Consider the following 19,185-nt stretch of genomic DNA (forward strand, 5'->3'; position numbering starts at 1 on the left):
CATATGATAAAATATACTTTTTACATTAAACCTAAATAACATTTTACAATTGATAAATTGTCATTAGTTGTTATGAATGTTGTTATTTTTAGTACCTACCTACACCAAATATGAAGTAAAAAAAAAGTGAAATAACATTTTCAAAATGTTAAAAAATAATCATAGTAAAATATTTACTCCTATATGCACATGAATCTTAAATGAGGTCCTTCTATTACATAAAGTTATGGAACTATCATAATATTCGCACTTTGTGTGCTACACATGTTAATAAATAATATGAAAATGAATAAACAATAAATCGGGATCAAGATAAGAATAGTACTTGGATTAAAAATGAAGTCAGCCAAAAAAAAAAAAAAAATGATCATTAAATAACATCACAATATTGTACGTATTTAACTTTTTTCCGTGTTAGCTAGGACAGATATAACAGCTGAAGTAAACTAACTGTCAAAATTTCACTCAATTTTCGAACTTCATACATTTTTTTAATTTAAGAAAATTCTAAGGATTGTGGGCTTGGCTAAAAAATCTCTGTTCAAACAATTTGACCACAGTCACGAATGAGACCCGACAAGGTAATAAATATGCATACCGTGTTAGGGTTGTTCCAATTATGCGGAAGCCGAAAGATATATCACGACAGAGCGATTGACACGATATTCCATTCGCTACAAAACCGGAGTATTTAGACGTTGAACGACGGTGGTCCCTGATAATGTATCCGATGTCAGTGTTAGCAGCCCGTTTGAACTTTTAACACAACAAGAATTCCACTGCGAGACACTAACCGAATTCTATGTTATACTCAAATACACAAACTTTTATTGTGTACGTAATATACACTCTGCCATTATCATTTTCGTTTTGTATAAAATCTTCTTTAAAAATTACATTTCTAATCGACAGACAGACATAGTGGATATTTCTAAAATTATTCTACATTAATTTAATTTATTTAATTAAACTCATAATATACGTCATACAGCAGTGTATATGGTCATCGCACAAGCACTACACACGCCATGATTATTTTATGATAAAAATAATTATTGTTATAGTATTTATATTAATTCGATTCCCATTTCTCATATAATTCCATGGCTTTGAACAGTATATTATGTGAATTTATTTTATTTGTGACTAAAGCATTTTAATTATTGACAGTGATTCACACATTAAATTAATTTTATTCCACAAGCTTTACGTAAGCAAAAAAAGTTTGATTAGCGACTGTATCAAAAATGAAACTTTAGAAAGCTTTACTGAAACACTGTATAATTATTTTTATGGTTGAAGTGTTAAAAATTTTTAATTCAATTCTTTCGAAAAATTTTAGGTATGTTTAATTAATCTTCCATAAAATAATACATACTATCTTCTTACATCAATTTGTAAACCACTCAAAGCATCGGTGCAAAACGATGCGGTATTTTCAAACGTGATATTTGACCTACATAAAACAAAATATTTGACCTATAATTTGAAATAGTTTTAATTCGACAACTTATATTAGCTTATAAATCAAAACTTTAAAATATTATTACTTTTTTTTCAATGTATTTTTTGCAAAAATAATAAATGTTTACAAAAATTTAAACTTTACATAAATACTGAAGAAAAAATGGACTTACAACTTTTGGAGATTTATAAAAGACGATTGGAATAAAATATAAGTTTTTATTGAATTAAAAATCTTAAATGTTAAATCAAATTTTTATTAAATATATTAGTATTATAATTGTCCAATATAGATAGGTTCCAAATGTAAATCATAAAAAATATAATTAACTTAGATTTTTTTTTAAATATTATTAATTTTTATCAATTAATTTCAAAATTATAACTACGTAAATAATGTAGGTATATCTAAGGATCTTTTGAATTTTTACTGAATTAATCGGTAATATATTATTATATTTTTTCCGGATATAATTAAAATTTTCTTCATCTAAAACCTAAAAAAAAAAAAACATTTATATTGAATTTCAAACTATCTAAAATAATTATATTTATATAATTTATACTTAACTGTATCACTGAATTGCAAGTAGATGATTCGGAAAACAACCAAGACTGCACCACGATACTGATTTGGATCACCCATAGTACTATAGATAACCCGAATTAGCTTCAACGTACGTTCATATCATGAACTTATACTTGGAAAATTTACGATGGTATTAATTGTAGGTACGGTAATAACTGTATGGAACAAGGAATTGAACTTCACTAAAACTAAAAAAAACAAGAAATGATTCGTATGTTAGATGAATGAACACTCCAAAATCAATGTGGACTATCCTATGATTAAGAAAAAATGTGTGGATTCAACACTTAATAAGAAATAGGTCAATAGATAAGCAAAATAATAGAAAAATTAAATAAAATAAGGAGAAGGCCTAGAGAAATTGAACACTCTTCATCAAGTCAATGTTAGAAGATACAAGATAAAAATATACGGTTATGTAAACATAAAAAACTGTAGGAATAGATGACAATAAAGAAAGACATCAAATATGATTTAATTAATCTTAAAAAAATACAATAATAATTATACATAATATACACGTCTACAATTATTATTTTTATAATATTGCAACATTAGAACGTGAAATTTCTTTGGAATCTACGCACTGAAATCTTAGCCCCCAAAAAACGTACTGGAGCATAAATCACCGAATCACTGACCACATAATATAATAGTTTAATATACGAGTATACGCCATCGCAGTCTAACAATTTCAGCAAAATCTAACTTATCGCGGTGGCTAAATTACACGTTTTGTTCAAGTGGAGGAGTCAGATTCTTGACATAATATGCTCATGGTGACGATTGGATTCGATTTTTCTGTTTAATATTTTATTCACACACATTCTCGTATGTACACGAATGTGCGAAATAACTGATGTGATCTGAATGAGTTATCTAAAAAAAAAAAAAACTTAGTGACATAATTTAGCAAGACATAGTTTTACCGACTTTGTTTTAGAATTCTCCACTTCTCCGACAAAAAAAAATTCTGCATTAACTATCACATGATATACGCAAATACTGCGTAGTATACATGTTTAATTTATGGTTCGATAACCATCCAAGTATGTATCAGATAACGTAATAATATTTTTTTAATATTGTCATCAGTCTGATAAAACGCATGTAAAGACTATTGGCAAAAAGTAGTATTGTGTCATTTTTTATAACATATGGTTATAATACACAACGATAGTGTACAATAAAAAATAGTAATAAAATTAAAGGTACATTAAAATATTTGGTAGATATTGATAAAAATATAATTAACGAAAATATGCCTAGGTACCTACTTTTATTTAGTTTTTTAATATTACATGGATGGATTAGCTCGTTTCAATTTTTAAAAGTAGGTACTAAAAAAACAAATTGGACGTATGAACACGAACACTAATATTAATGAATTCAAAACTATAGGGATTTCACACGTTTCAACCTATATATATGTATATAAACAGACCGATCGCTGCAGAGGGACACTTAGGGCATCTATATTTTTTTTAATACTTGTAAGTTTTATGAATAATGTATATATGAAAATATTAATAACACAGCAACCATAATATAATGACCGTAACGTTCTTTGGAATATATGACATAATTATACCAAAACTATTAAAAAAATTCTACGATATAATACAACATGAATATTAAAAAGGTTTTTCAGTAAAGTATAAAATTATAAAAAGGTAATTTAGAATATTAAAATATTTTTCGTTTGATCCAAATTTTTAAATATCGAAACGAATGAATGGTTTTATATCAACGTAATTAACTATTAAAAACTTAACAATAAATTAACATGTCTAATCATTATATATTTTGTATATAATTCTATATGGAGACTTCAGTAATCAGATTCGATAATATGAAAAATGGTATCGAAACATTTAATTTATGCGCTCAAGTCGATATAGGTTCTATTCGTCTATTAAATGTTCAAAATACAATGTTATTAGACGCATGGAGCTCAATGTAATCATAGTGTTATAATAGTTTTGGTCGCCCCATACCCAGCATGCCCAACCTATAGCCCGTGGAAGTATTCTAACTGACCCATGACCATTTAATATAATAAAAAATTTATATATGTATAAATCAAAATAAAATAAAAATTATAATTTAAAAAATAAATTTTACCTAATGTTAAGAATCACAAATAAAATCAACTTTTTATTTTATTGTGAAAAATGTATATTAGATTTTAGAATTTTTTTAATAGATATAAATGCAAAATTTTATCTTGTTGTTCTTTAAAAAAATCTTTCAGTATTTAAAGTAAAATGTGTAACACTAGTTCTTAATAAGTAGTATATGTGTTCATCAGTCAAACGATATGGTTCTGAACATTTTGCATAATTTATGCAGGAATCGCAAATATAAGCAATAGTTTTCTTTTTTTTTTTTTTTTTTCAAAATTATCAGGAAGTTTTCACTTGCAGTTTTGAACGACGGAAATCAATCGGTGACTAGCGTGGAAATATTTAGGACTTAATTAAATATATATAATATAAATATATTTAATATATTTATTTAAAATACAATAATATAAGCATATATAATAAACTTACTACAAAGAAGTAATCAAGCAGCTTTTGTTTTCTAGTTTAGTTAATCGTATATGATGTACAGTCTCTCTTACTCATTCAAGGTTTATACGCGACTTTAAAAATAAAATATAATTAATTATGTTGATTTATCGTGAAAATTAGTGTTGCTGAAAAATATTAATGCTAGATGAATACAAAAAAAATAAAAAAATACCATAGATTAAAATTGAAAATAATAAAGTACATAATAAGAAGTATAATAAATAACTATTAAATTAATTTATACATTAATAATTTTAACGTCACGTAATCATTTGACACAATTTAATATAATAATACATACGTGTGCTGTGTTTGAGCCATGTGTATAGTTTATAGTATGTTATCTGTTTATGTTAATTTAGTGTGATGCATAGCGGTGCATTGCATAGCTGCATTTGTTTAGCTTGGAGGTATACCTCCATGCGTGACTAAACAGTTGTAATAGCACAGTTATCGTAATATGTAAATTATCGTTTTTAAGTGTTTTCAAAAGTATAGGTCTCTCACTATTCGTGTTCGTCAATGTGTACACATCAAATAAATTTTTTCTAAAGTTTCGTTATCGTTCCTGTTTACAGCCATCTTGTTTAAAACCACGTTTCTTCTTGTTTTTGTATTTTGTCTGCCGTCTGCAGCTTTTGTGAATAGCGTGGTTTTTCATCGTCGTTTCACATTGTGCTGTGACGGGATTTGTGAGTTCTTCGTCAACAACTGTCGGCATACGATTGTGTGTGTGCGGGATCAATTTGTGCCTTTTATTGTATTAGTTTTATTAATTACTGTCCCCGGCACACCTCGTGTTGTGCGTGAGTATTGGTCGACCATATTTTTGTTAAGTGTTTTATTTTTAGTAACGGTCGATGGACCCAAAGATTTTTTGATAATTATATTGATTATGTGCCATGTGGGCTAAACATTATTATAATTATATATTTATTTATTTTATTTATTGTGTGCCAGGATGGGCCACATATTGTTATTATTATTTCATTTATTAGCTGTGCCATTGTAGGGCCAGCTATTAATTAAAAATTAATTGTTATTATTTATTATTTTTATTATTTAAAATAAATTGTCATTATATTGTATTGTTTTTTTTTTTTTTTTTTTTATTATTGTTGTTGTATCAATCAGTCAAACTAATAAATTTATTTATTTATTATTATTACGTAACACACATTATTTATTTATTACAAGAATTCTTCGGCGAACAAGTTAGCCCTATATTATTGTTGGGCACTTGCCGCGTCTACATGCTGTATTACTATAATACAATATTATATCATTACTAACTGTACAGTTAGTAATAATAAAATTAAAATAATAATAATAATATTACAGAATGATACGTTCAGACTTTGAATTTTGTGTTTGAACTTCAAAGTTTTGGGGATCAAAATCGGTACCTGTATATTTTTTGGTGTATACACATATATAGAACTTTAATTAATTATCATAGAGCGTGCTGCAAAACAATGCAATATACGTATAATTATTCCGTAAATTAAATTTGCAACAAACACAAAAACACAGAAATATTAGTAAAGCCATTCATTTATTCATCAATATTTTTATTAATTATTATTATCTTTAAACATTATATATAATTGTCACGATAAGTGACAGTTACACTTCTCTCTTCGCGTGCTCTATATTAATACTCATAACATGTAAGCAAAAAAAATGATATAATTATGAATATATTTTTGTAACGATAAAATAATGGTAATAGTAAACGTGAACAATGAAAGTGCAAAAAAATAGACTCAAAATATGAAATACTATTATTCTACAAGAGAACAATGAAAAATATATTCATAAAATTTGTTTTTTTTTACAATATTATTAGGATAAAATATAATAAGTATAAAAAAATAACGCTCTCAAAAAATTGCCTAAAAAAAACCTAGGCCTATATAAAAACGTGTAAATGTAAATTAAACATTAAACTTCCAATAAAGAAAAACTTACAAATGAAAAAAATGTCTATACTTAAGAAGTCTATACTGTTACAAATTACAAATACACAAATTACAAATAAATTTCAGGTAAATCTATTCGTACACTTATATAATATTAAGTTGTAGGAGCTGGTCACATTATTACAATATTTAAAAATAATAATATTATAATACATCATTAGTTCGATTTTTGTAAACATCTATGTATATAAATTATTAATAAATAAGAAAAATTAATTAGAAGTAAATTCTATACAAATACACATAATAATAATGTAATGAGAAACGCGATTAAAATTTTGAAAAATAATAATAATTTGAGATCTTACGACTACTCATAATTTAAATTTCACAATAATAATATTATATCTACAACGAATAGCACGTATCAGTCTTTTTGGAAATTATATTTAAGTATAAGATTTAGTTTTAAAAACATATAAAATATGACCAATATTTCATCGTCCAAAAGCCTGTGCACCTGAAATATAATGCATAATAATAATAATAACAATAATAATGCTATAAACGCCGATGTCGTCGGTTCAAAAGAGGTAGGTTGAGGTATTATCTCTTATTAACAGCTATAAATCTATACATCTAATTCAGTAAGTCGATATTGGTATTTAAAAGTAAGACTATATTAAATAAATTAAAATTATTTTTAAATTACCCATGATATATTAGAATATTTTAATAATAATAATAATAATAATAATAATAATAATAACAACAATAACAATAATCACTATAATTATTTGAGCTTATTGATTTAGACGATTAATAATAATACTAGTAGAGGTACCTCGTTATCTCTCTCTCTTTTCTATTTATTTAATTATACATACCTATATATATATGACTATATTTAAAGACATCGATCAACGCTTACTATATAATGTATACATATTATTATTATTATTATTATAATTTAGTCGTCGTATGTCAATAAAACAAAAAAACAAGACTACTCGGTGTTGTTTGTTAAAAAAAGACCAACACGCTTCAATTGTATCGAATAAAATATGTAAACTCATAACGGGTATTAATTTGATTACCGTAAAATAAAAAATTGGACCTCATTTGTCAAAGAAAATATAAAATGGACATAAAAAAAACAGCAACAATATTTTCGGGAATTTCTAAAATTGTTGACGGAATTGCTCTAACACATGCATGGAAATATTTATGAAAAAATTACGGGGAAATAGATAAATATTTTAAGGGGTTAATGAAATATTTGGGTGGCTAAGTCCATTAAAGTGCCTCTTGTTTCCACCAAAAACAGGGACATATTGTGTAGGTAATCTGTGAAGATACCCAAAAAAAGATAGGTACAACGTCTACAACAACGTATATTTTTTATTTATCGTTTAAATAATGAATATATTGATTTTATATAATCGTAACGAATTCATAAGTTATTATATTTAAAAAAAAAAATAAATAATAATGATGTATTAGGAAATATTTGAAGAGTTCCACCGCATCATCTGAACCTAATTACAGTTACACTACTGTAACTACTAGTTACTACACATATAAATGTAATAAATACACGTTAATATTATATTATTATTACTATTATTATTATTATTATTTTAATCAACCAATTTCAATAATAACGATATTCATCAATTAAACGTTTATTGATAATACAAGGCCTTATACATAAAAATAAAAATCATATAAACTATGATAATGGCAAAGAAATATTATTATAATGAACAACATCAACAAATTCCAAAAATATGATGAAATACCATTCAGAAAAAAAATTGCCAATTGGTTTTGTACACGGCATTTTATTTTCAAACTACTCATTCAGCAAGGTAGCAATAGAATTCTGAAATACTGGCCCCATAATCGCGATAGAAATGATGTATAAGTGTGTGTCTTTGTGTGTATATAATCCTAATACTATTATTATATAGACAAACTAGTACAAATAATCAAAATGTAAATTTGCAGCGGAAAATTACTAATTTGAGTGAAATTTAATTAAACGTTTTATAACAAGGTAAATGTAGTGTAGGTTTATGATTAACAACAATACGCAAAATAAATTAGTCATTATTTGGGCTTCCAGGAAATACCATCAATATGATGCAAATTTCTTTTCAGACTTCCGCCGTCGGCCCAGGGGGAGTTAAGATACACGTCGTCATCGTCTTGGTCAAGTTTCTGAAACATAAATATATAGATTGCCATTTAAAAAATATCAACACACTACCACTGAAGTACCTATATTTCAATTACAATAAATTGTAAAACATAAATATATTTAATTAACTACTGAATTGGTAAACTTTTCATCGTTACAGACAACCTTGCACTACACCAACAATACTAATAACTTGTTTCTGTTCGTATGACACATACAAAATAAATTTAATGGCTAATTTTGATAAATGCTGCCAATGCATGTTATCATTAATAGTTACACGTCATCGTCATTATTTGATGTCCGTTCAAAACAGTATTGAATTTAAACGTTATTTAAACGCTTAAGTACTTCTGTTCAATATAATTTTGCAAAAAAAAAAAAGTTTAGGTAATTAATGTTTATATGATACATGAGTAGCCCAGATATCGTTGGATAAAACGAAGGGAAAAAAACTTAAATATTAAACGCTGAATATATGACTATTTTAATAAAATGAAACAATGATTTTTACGTCAATTACTGATGAAAATTAAAATGAACCAAGTTAAAAAAAAAAAAAAAAATCAATACCGAAGAATTCATTTTTATGGAAGTTCGAATAAACAATTTAAATCGTATTGTTATTTTAAATTTGTTGAACTTCTCATACTTCATTGCTTTATAGCGATATACTTTATCTCTATAAATGTAAATAATATGATCATATCACCGAAGCAATTTCAAGTAATTTAAAGAACTAACAAAAAAAATAAATTAAAAAAACCATTAGTTACTTAAAATAAATAACTATATATATATATATATAAATCGAAACGAGATTAAATAGAAGCTACACGAAACTTTCAAACAAAATGATCGAGTAAATAAGATTTCAAAATAAAATGTTTATATTATGTTTATAACGTTTTTTTTTTTTTATATATATATATATATATATATATAGTCAATAATCCTCATGGATATAATGCGTATCAATCTATTGGAGATAACGCAAAGAAATATATTTGTTTATTCAATGATTATTATTTATATTACGTACACAACGAACATATTTTTACTAATGCGTAAATATCATGAATTGATTATTGGTAAGGGTCATTGGGTCATTGGGTCAACTCTGAGGTGCTTGGTGAACAGATGAAAAAAGATCATGCGCCCGCGTGTAGGAAATTCATTGGAAATTCAACGATTTCATCTCATTGCCCCGACAAAGCCATTCCCTTATTCTACAATTTTCGACTCGTACCATAGTCAATTCACAAACTGTTTGGTCAATTTTACCTTACTATCTTGCAGATAAAAATAGTTTCTTATACAAAGCAGCTACCATAACAAACGATACTGGAAGGCACGTTTAAATTTATTGCCTTTGCTATATTAAATTTAAAAAAAATACTAAAAAAATGACGTCAAACAAGTAAAAGTCACCAAATCAAAATTTTAACGGACATAAAAGATAAATCGATTTCCGGAAAATATGCATAGGTATTTTGAAGTACACGGTGTTTCAAAAGTCTTCATTCAATTACGAACTGATAAAGTTCAGCAACGGTTAATCGCAGGTTAATGACCAATGTATTAATGGAAAAATTAGATAACTAAGTTTATTTTAAGTTATCTAATTGATAAATTTGGTACCGAAATGGTTAGTGAACTAGGAACCATTATTTTGTTCATTATGACAACTCCGCAACAGAAAGCGTTTTGCGTCCTACGTTTCAATAAATGCGAGTCGATATTAATCGTTCATCGTGATTTTCGAAGAACTTAGGGAACTAAAGTTCCTACTGTTCAAAGCATTCGACGTTGGCACCAAACTTTCTAAGAAAGTGGTTGTCTATGTGCACAGAAACGCTCAGGTCGACAACGTACCTCTAACGAAAACATTGAGCATGTTCGACAAAGTTTCATTCGAAGTTTATCCCTGGCCACTACGTTCCCCTGACCTCACAGTGTGTGATTTTTTTTTTTATAGAGCTACATAAAAGATAAAGTGTATGTACCACCATTACCTACAAACTTGGAAGAGCTTAAAATCAGAATCGAAGATGCTATTAATGCCACGACACCAGATATGATCAACAACGTTTGGGAAGAATTTGATTACCATATATGTGTGTCGGACGGCCGGTGGGAGTCATATTAAACATTTGTAACCAAAGTAAATAAAACTTGACTATTTTAAGAATATATTTTACTCTATTTCACCCTTATATTTTCATTTTTAATATAAATATAAATTTTTTAAATTGGATGAGACTTTTGATACACCGTGTATTTGTTTATACATGAGTTGAGAATAAAGTGTAAATAAAATGATTTCCACGTATAAAACATAAAATATAAAATGTAAAATACGTACTACATAATATAATATGAATAAATAATAAAATAAATAACAAAAACGAAGTAAAAATAATTATTATAACCTAAAAGAGAATTATGTAAGCATAGTAATTGAAACGTAAATATATTAAAACTACGAGTATTTCTAACCTGCCAACTAATAGAAAATTGTGCGTCTAGACATTTTTAAAAAATAATAAAAATAATAAAAAATTATACATTTTTACTTTCAAAACAATTAAAAAAATACAAAATACTTAGTATATCATATTTTATCTTGTATTAAAAGATATTCGGATAATTTTAAATTAATTAATAATTAACTTACTTAAAACTAATTCAGTTGAACATAATAAAGTGCGGTGACTATAGTTATACAATAAATTTAAAAAAATTATATTTTTTTTTTAATTTGTTTAAAAAACAAACCAATGGGAAGTAAATAACTAATGTGTTTTGATCGGTCTCGCCGGAACAAAAACAACCGCCAAGAACCGATAGCGTGAGAAAGTCGTGGATAGAAAAAAGTTTTATAGGAAATCTTACCGATCTGCCATAATGCAATGGTATTTTGTAATGCTCAACGATTCGATTAAGAAAAAAATTTAGTGGCGAGAAAAACGCTCATGAATGTATCAGGAATGTTCTAAATTCTAAGTACCTATACAACAATGTTTAACATCAAAAAGATGTTTACAATTATCACACGATTATCGATATATCCTCTGTAATAATAATACAAGAACTATAATTAACGTGCTATAAAAACTGCACGTCGGATAACATAATTAATGTATTGTATGCATAAGTATTACATACAAGAAATACAAAAACGGTATCTGACCAACATATTATAACACTCTCATTTTCCAATAGATCACTATTGTTTATTTATTATCCATTAATTTTTCATCGTATATCCTACACGTGTAAATGTAGTAATATTGAATAGAAACAATGATAAAATACAAGTACACACACTAGAACTTACCAAGAAAAGTAAATCAAATATACCCACTCATAAATAACTTTTTTTATTCCCTATTATAGCTATAACTGTGTTTCAAATGTCTGTAATAAGTTATCTTTGAAAATTAAAAAAAAATTAGGGGGAATAAGAACATAACTATCTTGTTAATTATTAAAACTCTGGCTACAGTAAGTTAAATGTTATTTATCATAGTGTTTTGAGACATTAACGTAAGAAGACAGGTACATCATTTAAGAGAGGGATAGAAGCGATCACACCCTCCCTCAAAGATCGTATTTTAATAAACACGAATTAAGATATACTGTACATACTACTTTACTGTACATTATTTAAGCCCCAATAATTTTGAAGAAAGGTAATCGTCCCCCTCCCCCATATAAGTACATATTTACGTGCCTGACGGAAGAGTCACGTGTGACGGCGTATACTTAAATTACGAGTAGCTGTAATACAATAATAATATAACATGAAAGTGCAGTATCTCTATAATTTAAACGGTAATTTCAAATTTTCGCGTGTAACAATATGCAATTCAATTTTATCAAATAATTTTCATTCCGAGATATATACTACGACACACTATAAAAAGTAGGCACTTTTCCGTGATTAATAATTATTAATTATACACGAGACATAATTATTAAAATGTACGATAAAGCTGTCATACTTATGCATACAGAACGTACTGATTACATTCAAAATTATTGACAGCACTGCAAATCAATATGTTGTATGATAATCAAGTAAGATTTTAGGATTATATAATAGGGAACAGGAAGAAAACGCATCAATTTGAATAGAAGAAATCCTCGTGACACATATGGCCGAAGGCCTGAGGTATATTTAAGAAAACTCTAGGACTCAATTATTTTTTTTCAATGAAATGGCAATTTCGTCAGTGATACGATAAATTCGATAAAGTCTGTTTTAAACACACACATTTGTAACATTATGATTTTGTATACTTGTATGCTATTATAATCAGCCGCTTCAACTAAAAGTATCACTAATGAGGATATTAAATACTGAAAATGTTGCTCGTAGGTTTTTTAAAAATACTGAAAAAGATTTCTAAAATAACCGGAGTTTATATTAATTAATAAAATTAATTTTCTGTCACTTTAACGATTATGTCTAGTGGTTCGGAAATAAACCACAAACGATTTGATAATTACGCAACATAAACTGCTAAATTGTATACTAAGCTTTATGATTGGTATCATATGCCTCCATGCAAATACAAAATATTAATGTACGGCTCATTAGTATATTTTGATTTGTCAGTTATTAAAGGAAGCCCAAAAAGTCAAAAACGAAGACAATATTTAATGTAAAGAATACCATTCAATCCACAGATAAATAACAATACATTTTTTTAATTTACTCTAGACAACATATGACATATAACACAACATAATATTATAATCCTTAATTTAAAAGCATTAAGAACTCAACCTAAAAAATCTATCACTAAATTGCCCCCAGAAATTATTTATTTATTGAACACCGAAAAATTAGTATCAAGTAATGAATCAAAATCTAGCGCTAGTGAAAATGAACCTTCAAATGATTCCAATTGATTAATTTTTTTAATCTGTTTATAATAAAATACTTAGTGGTGTTTTGTTTTTCTTAATAGTAATAAAAAATAAAATAGTAGTAAATAAAATATTCTGTAGAAGAAATTTATTATATTTTTCTATATAGTTGCCTATATTTAATGCATTGATTTTGTTGATCATTTGATCATACACATTTTAGTTCGCTAGAACTTATTTTTTCCACAGTGCCACATATAATTTCTTAACGTCTTGACTAGGACAACTAAGAAACGTTTTTTCTATTTATAGTTCTAAAATATCTAAAATAAAGACAAACAATATTACAATTTTTATAAAAAAAATTGTAATAATCAAATGTTTTTTTATGAATTCTAGGGGAAAAATAAAAAATCGGATTCCCAATTGTTAGTTGTAAAGGAAAATATGAGAAATTCGTACATTTAGTTTAAATTAAAATCTGGTTACAAAAATTATATTAAATTAACTTTCGATTTTTGGTCTATATGTATGGAATATACTACGTGCTCCGACCAACAATAAAAATATTTCTTTTTAAAATGTTTAGAAAATAACACTATATTAACAATAAATTATTTTATATGTAAATATTTTTTTTTCAATATAGTACTCGTATAATTCGTATACTTGTTTTTATTGACTCGTAAAAATTAACACTGAATAATTGTAATCTGAAAAGGAATTAAATCAAAAAATTATTTCTATTCGATAAGCAAAGCTATTTTCCGAATCCATTCTTCTGTATTGATTAAAATGCTAAACAGCGTATCACCTTCAATGAGGGCTCAGGATGTGGCATAATTAAAAGACTCACATCAAATAGTATAAATATGTTAATACTGAGGTCAAATATATATAACATTTCTTCAAAAATAAAAACCTGAAGATTCTACTTATAGATTTATTTTTATTATTTTCAAATATTATAAATCGAAATCGTAATCGTTTAACTGACAGTTCAAAAAAATTATAAAAAATAAAATAGAATATTTTGAAAGAAAAACATTTCAGATTATAGAAAAATAACTAAAGTCATAGTAAAAAAAAAATCTTGTTATTGCAAAAATATTTGTGTGATTATCCATTTGAATAATTACACAATTTGGCAAATTCACAACAATATAATAAATCGTTTTTCATAATCTACCATGCTACTTCGATGTTCTAAAAATTCAAAAGACACTTCTCTTTATAAAACCACCAAAAGTCTGTTCAATGCTATAATGAGCGAATTCCCCTTTTGAGCTAAACGCGATAAGTTTAAAAATGGCTGGCAAAGAAAAAGCAAATATTTTTGGAAAACGTCCAGATAAATCATTTTCTTATTGCGCCAATATCAACCACATTCTTAGAAAATACAAAGACTTTAGTCAGTGGTTATATTAGTCTCGTTGTAAAATATTTAAATAAAAACCAACAAAATTCATAGTAAAAATCCCTAAAGAAAGTAAATCATAGACGAATTTATCATTATTGATAACTACGAGTAACATATTACTCGTAAAATGATATAATCCGAGTTAACAAAATAAAATGCTTCAAGCATTATATTTTTTCTGAGACTTTACTACTATTCGTTTATATTGGCGTTCTATAATACTTATCCATCTACTGTCCTCAAATTTCCAAAATCAAATCCATATTTACATTAATACATTCACTAAGTCCTAAAACAAACAATTGTAAATACTCGTAATACAAGAAAACAATGTTTCACGTTTACGATTAAAAATTAAAATTGTTCACGTTCAACTAACATTTAAAATTAATTAATTTCTAATAAAATATTTTATAAAAATAATATTGTTTATACCTAGAGTACGTGCAAGATGAAATTCAGAATAAAACGTACATTTTAAATCAAAATTAAATCGCCGAGAAATAAAAAAAAAGTATAAGAACCGAACATTGATAATTATGCGCTTATAATTAAAAGATAATATTAATATTACAATAAAGGTTAAGCAAGTACAAGAATGTACAAAAAAGCGTCAGGCAATGAAACTGATTTGGCGCCTAGAAATATATACAGTTATTTTTTCATGTCAGATTGGTGAAGAAAATACAAAAACACATATAAATAGACCATACCCGGTAGAATTAGTTAACGGAGCGAATGCGGTGGATTTTGATTTAACGGACCGGTCGAGACTTTCACATGCACTGACGGAGTCTTGGTTGTCGTCCTCGGACCACTCTAACCTAGAAGGTTCGTTCGAGTCTGATTGTCTGAGCGTGTGTTCGGACAAGCGAAGCGTCTTAACGTAGTCGGCAGACGAGTCGTCCACGGCCAGCGTGGACCTGAGCTGATCACCGTAATACGTGTCGGACGCGTCGTCATCGTCGTCGTCGTCGTCATCGTCATCGTCTCGGTACAGCAGTTCACTGCCGGGTGTGCCCGTGCCGCCAGCGGACGAAGTGGCCGGCGCGGCCGCGGTACTGTTGTTGGTCAACGGCGTGGCTTCCGAACCCGTTTTCGCTCGGGACGAATAACCGAAACTCGCACAAGCACCACCACCACCAACACCGCCGCCGCCACTACCACCACCACCACCACTACCACCACCGCTGCCACAACCGACGCCACCGACACCAACCATCCTCCGTACAACGCGACGTTTAACTTTGGGCCCACGGTTGCGACCGGCGTACACGCAGAAATAAGCGAGCGCCACGTACACGACGGACACGACGAAACACGGTATAGGGAACACCATCGAGTAGATCAGCTGCCTGGTGCTCTTGGCCAGGTCCAGTTCAGTGATGACTACCCATGGCTCGACGCGACTGTAGTAACATGGATAGCTGGCGCCCACTTCGAAGTACCGCTGGTGGAACACGGAACAGTTAAGATGCGGTGGGTAACCACAGCCCTTGACGTTAGGGAATATGCGCGCGTACGAATATGCCCATGTAGCCGGCTCGGGTTCTATGGGTTTGTAGCCACGGACCAGCAACGACCTCCGGTGCCTGGCGTTCAAGTCTTTTGCCCGATCGCCGTGCAACGAGTAGTTAACGAATATCTGCGCGCACTGGTAGATCTCGCGGGTGCAGCCCTCCCGGCACGACGCCCAACCGCCCGGTTGCGAACAATTGGACGCGCCCTCGCGCATCTCCGAGAACGCGGTCACACACGTGGTTGGCGTTTCGTCGAACTCCATGAATATCGTCGTGATAGCCGGCTCAATGAGGAATGGCACCAGGAACAGGAAGACGAACAGACTGAATATACCGAGCAGTATAAAGAACGTGGTCAGATAGAACAGCACCTTCTCCCGGAGCTCTTCCAATCGCTTTTTCTCCACCTTTTCTTTCTCTTCATTAGTCGTCGCCTCATCCGCCGCCGGCTCGTCATCCATCAGCTCATCTTGACGCGTAAACGCATGGGCTCCCGGCTTTCTAAATCGTGATGAAGGCGCACCGTACTACTACGCTCTTTCCGGCAAACATGATAATATTATTTTCATCGTTTCACTTCGTTAATTTTCCACCGCTTTATTTTACTTAATTTATCGTCCAAATAATTTACAGTTAAGACATTGAGCACACATTTTACATGAAAACCCCATCTTGTTGAACAACTTGTATTACAATATTTTTTGGCATTTTTCAATATTTTCAATTTTTATTTTTTTATTTTTCGCACGCGGTCTTCACGTCCACAGTTTATGGCCGGATAAGAAGTACCGTGAAACGATATATCGTTTTGTTAAATCCATTTTCTCGCGATGTATGGTAATATGATGACAGTCCCCGCTTACGCACTTTACCTAAAAATGCATATCATTAAAACAAATACGTTTACACACGCACGTTGCTTCATCGACGCAATTACAATTTTAACGCAAACTTTCTCGATCCTGGCGGGGTGTGAGGGGTACGAGGGTGATACACACTGTAAAGTTAATATTTTCTGCACGTACATTCATGCTCACGTTTGTTATACGTCGAATTTGCTTAACGCCATCCCTACTGCTGCGTTCACTAATGAACTTAGGAGAGCAGAACACACGCGTGTATAAATAAGATAAAACGCTGTCAACAGCATGTGATAGATGATCGCTTAAATGCATCGCATACATATACACATGTGTACATAAAATATACATATATATATATTTACAGACAAATGTCGAATATGTAAAACGGAACTCGTCGTTTATATTTATATCCGTTCCGTGTTAAAACCCCTTATTATAATAATATATTCAATAAAAGGTGTCGCGCAAAAGTTCACTGCAGCCATGTATTAGATGCTAAAATATTGACCATAATTTCAACTCACCTCTTTATTAACACGATAAATATTTGTCAGACTGGGTTAAACATTAACATTATATTATTACTATTATTATTGTTATTTATTATGCGGACCGCCACTTATACCGTTTTTATACTGAGTTTTTAAAATAATATTGTAATATTATGTACACATATGTCCTATCACGTGTCATAAAGTGTCTAATGTGACCCCCCCCCACCCAGTTCAGTTTTTATTTTTATGAACTTCAGAGTCATTGTGATAATATTACTGTAATAGTGCCACCGTCGCTGGTACACGATGTGTGTACAAGAGCCCATATTATGATAAATTACTCGACAAATACGTAACACGAGCTTCATAGTTTAAGTTTAAATTAGTAGACAGAAATTATAAACCTAAATTAAAAGCCTCCACCGATATGTAAATTTCCCTCGACAGTGTCAATATAACGTCGTTACACGAGTTTCCATAACGTTTTAAATACGCACGAACCTCGTTTGTTTTCAAATAAAGTACGGTACGCCGAAAACTATGCATAGTACAACAGTTCAAACTTGCGTCTTACTCACGTGTCGATCAGTTATATCAAATATAATATCCCTTTTCTGCTTTTTACTTATTTTAGCACCATTTATAAAACATTTAAAAAATTATAATATTAATTTTTCATATATATAACACGTAATATGTACCTACTAAAATATTAATTTTTAAATATATTCAGTTATTTATTATGAGTATATGACAGTCCGTGTAATTAAGACATTTATTATTACATTTTAAAATTATTATTAATTCATTTGATATTTTACTAAAATAATAACATAGTTTTAATATAAATGTTGTTAAATCCTATTCATTTGTATGCGTATCTACACTGCAGCACAATACTATTTTTAATCAGTTAAAATTAAATTATGAGGAATCAATAAAAAAATAATGGAAATTACGTAACACATTTTCTCTTTGTTTTCAAATCGTAAAATTTAAATAACTATGTGAATACATCTTTTAAGGTACATCCAATTATATAGATTCAAAAATGTTAATAATATTAAAAAGTACTACGAATTTGACGTAGAACATAATTTATTCTTGTGTTTTCAAGACTAGACACAGAACTCACGCCATAAGACTAGAAACTGATAAATATAATTTATCCAATACATATTTATCATGCAAACATAGTACCATACTTTTCGATTTGGATGTGATTTCGCATGCTGCGGTAAAGACACTCGATCGAT

General features: G+C 29.0%; 1 protein-coding gene across 4 annotated transcripts in view; it reads right to left on the reverse strand.

Moving 5' to 3' along the window:
• Positions 1-8,568: 8,568 nt before the first annotated feature.
• The window catches only part of LOC112690274 (UPF0769 protein C21orf59-like), a 44,424-nt gene continuing 33,807 nt past the window's right edge, over positions 8,569-19,185 (reverse strand). For 2 of the 4 annotated variants that reach the window (XM_025564250.1, XM_025564251.1), the window contains exon 6: positions 17,034-17,444. In XM_025564250.1, coding sequence (XP_025420035.1) covers positions 17,328-17,444 — 117 coding nt within the window. In that variant the 3' untranslated portion in view covers positions 17,034-17,327. Of the gene's footprint in view, positions 8,775-15,765; positions 17,445-19,185 lie in introns of those variants that run through there. The other 2 variants (XM_025564249.1, XM_025564252.1) reach the window with 2 other exon arrangements.

This window comes from Sipha flava, unplaced genomic scaffold (assembly GCF_003268045.1).
Source record: "Sipha flava isolate LNK unplaced genomic scaffold, YSA_version1 49_pilon_pilon, whole genome shotgun sequence".
Lineage (NCBI taxonomy): Eukaryota > Metazoa > Arthropoda > Insecta > Hemiptera > Aphididae > Sipha > Sipha flava.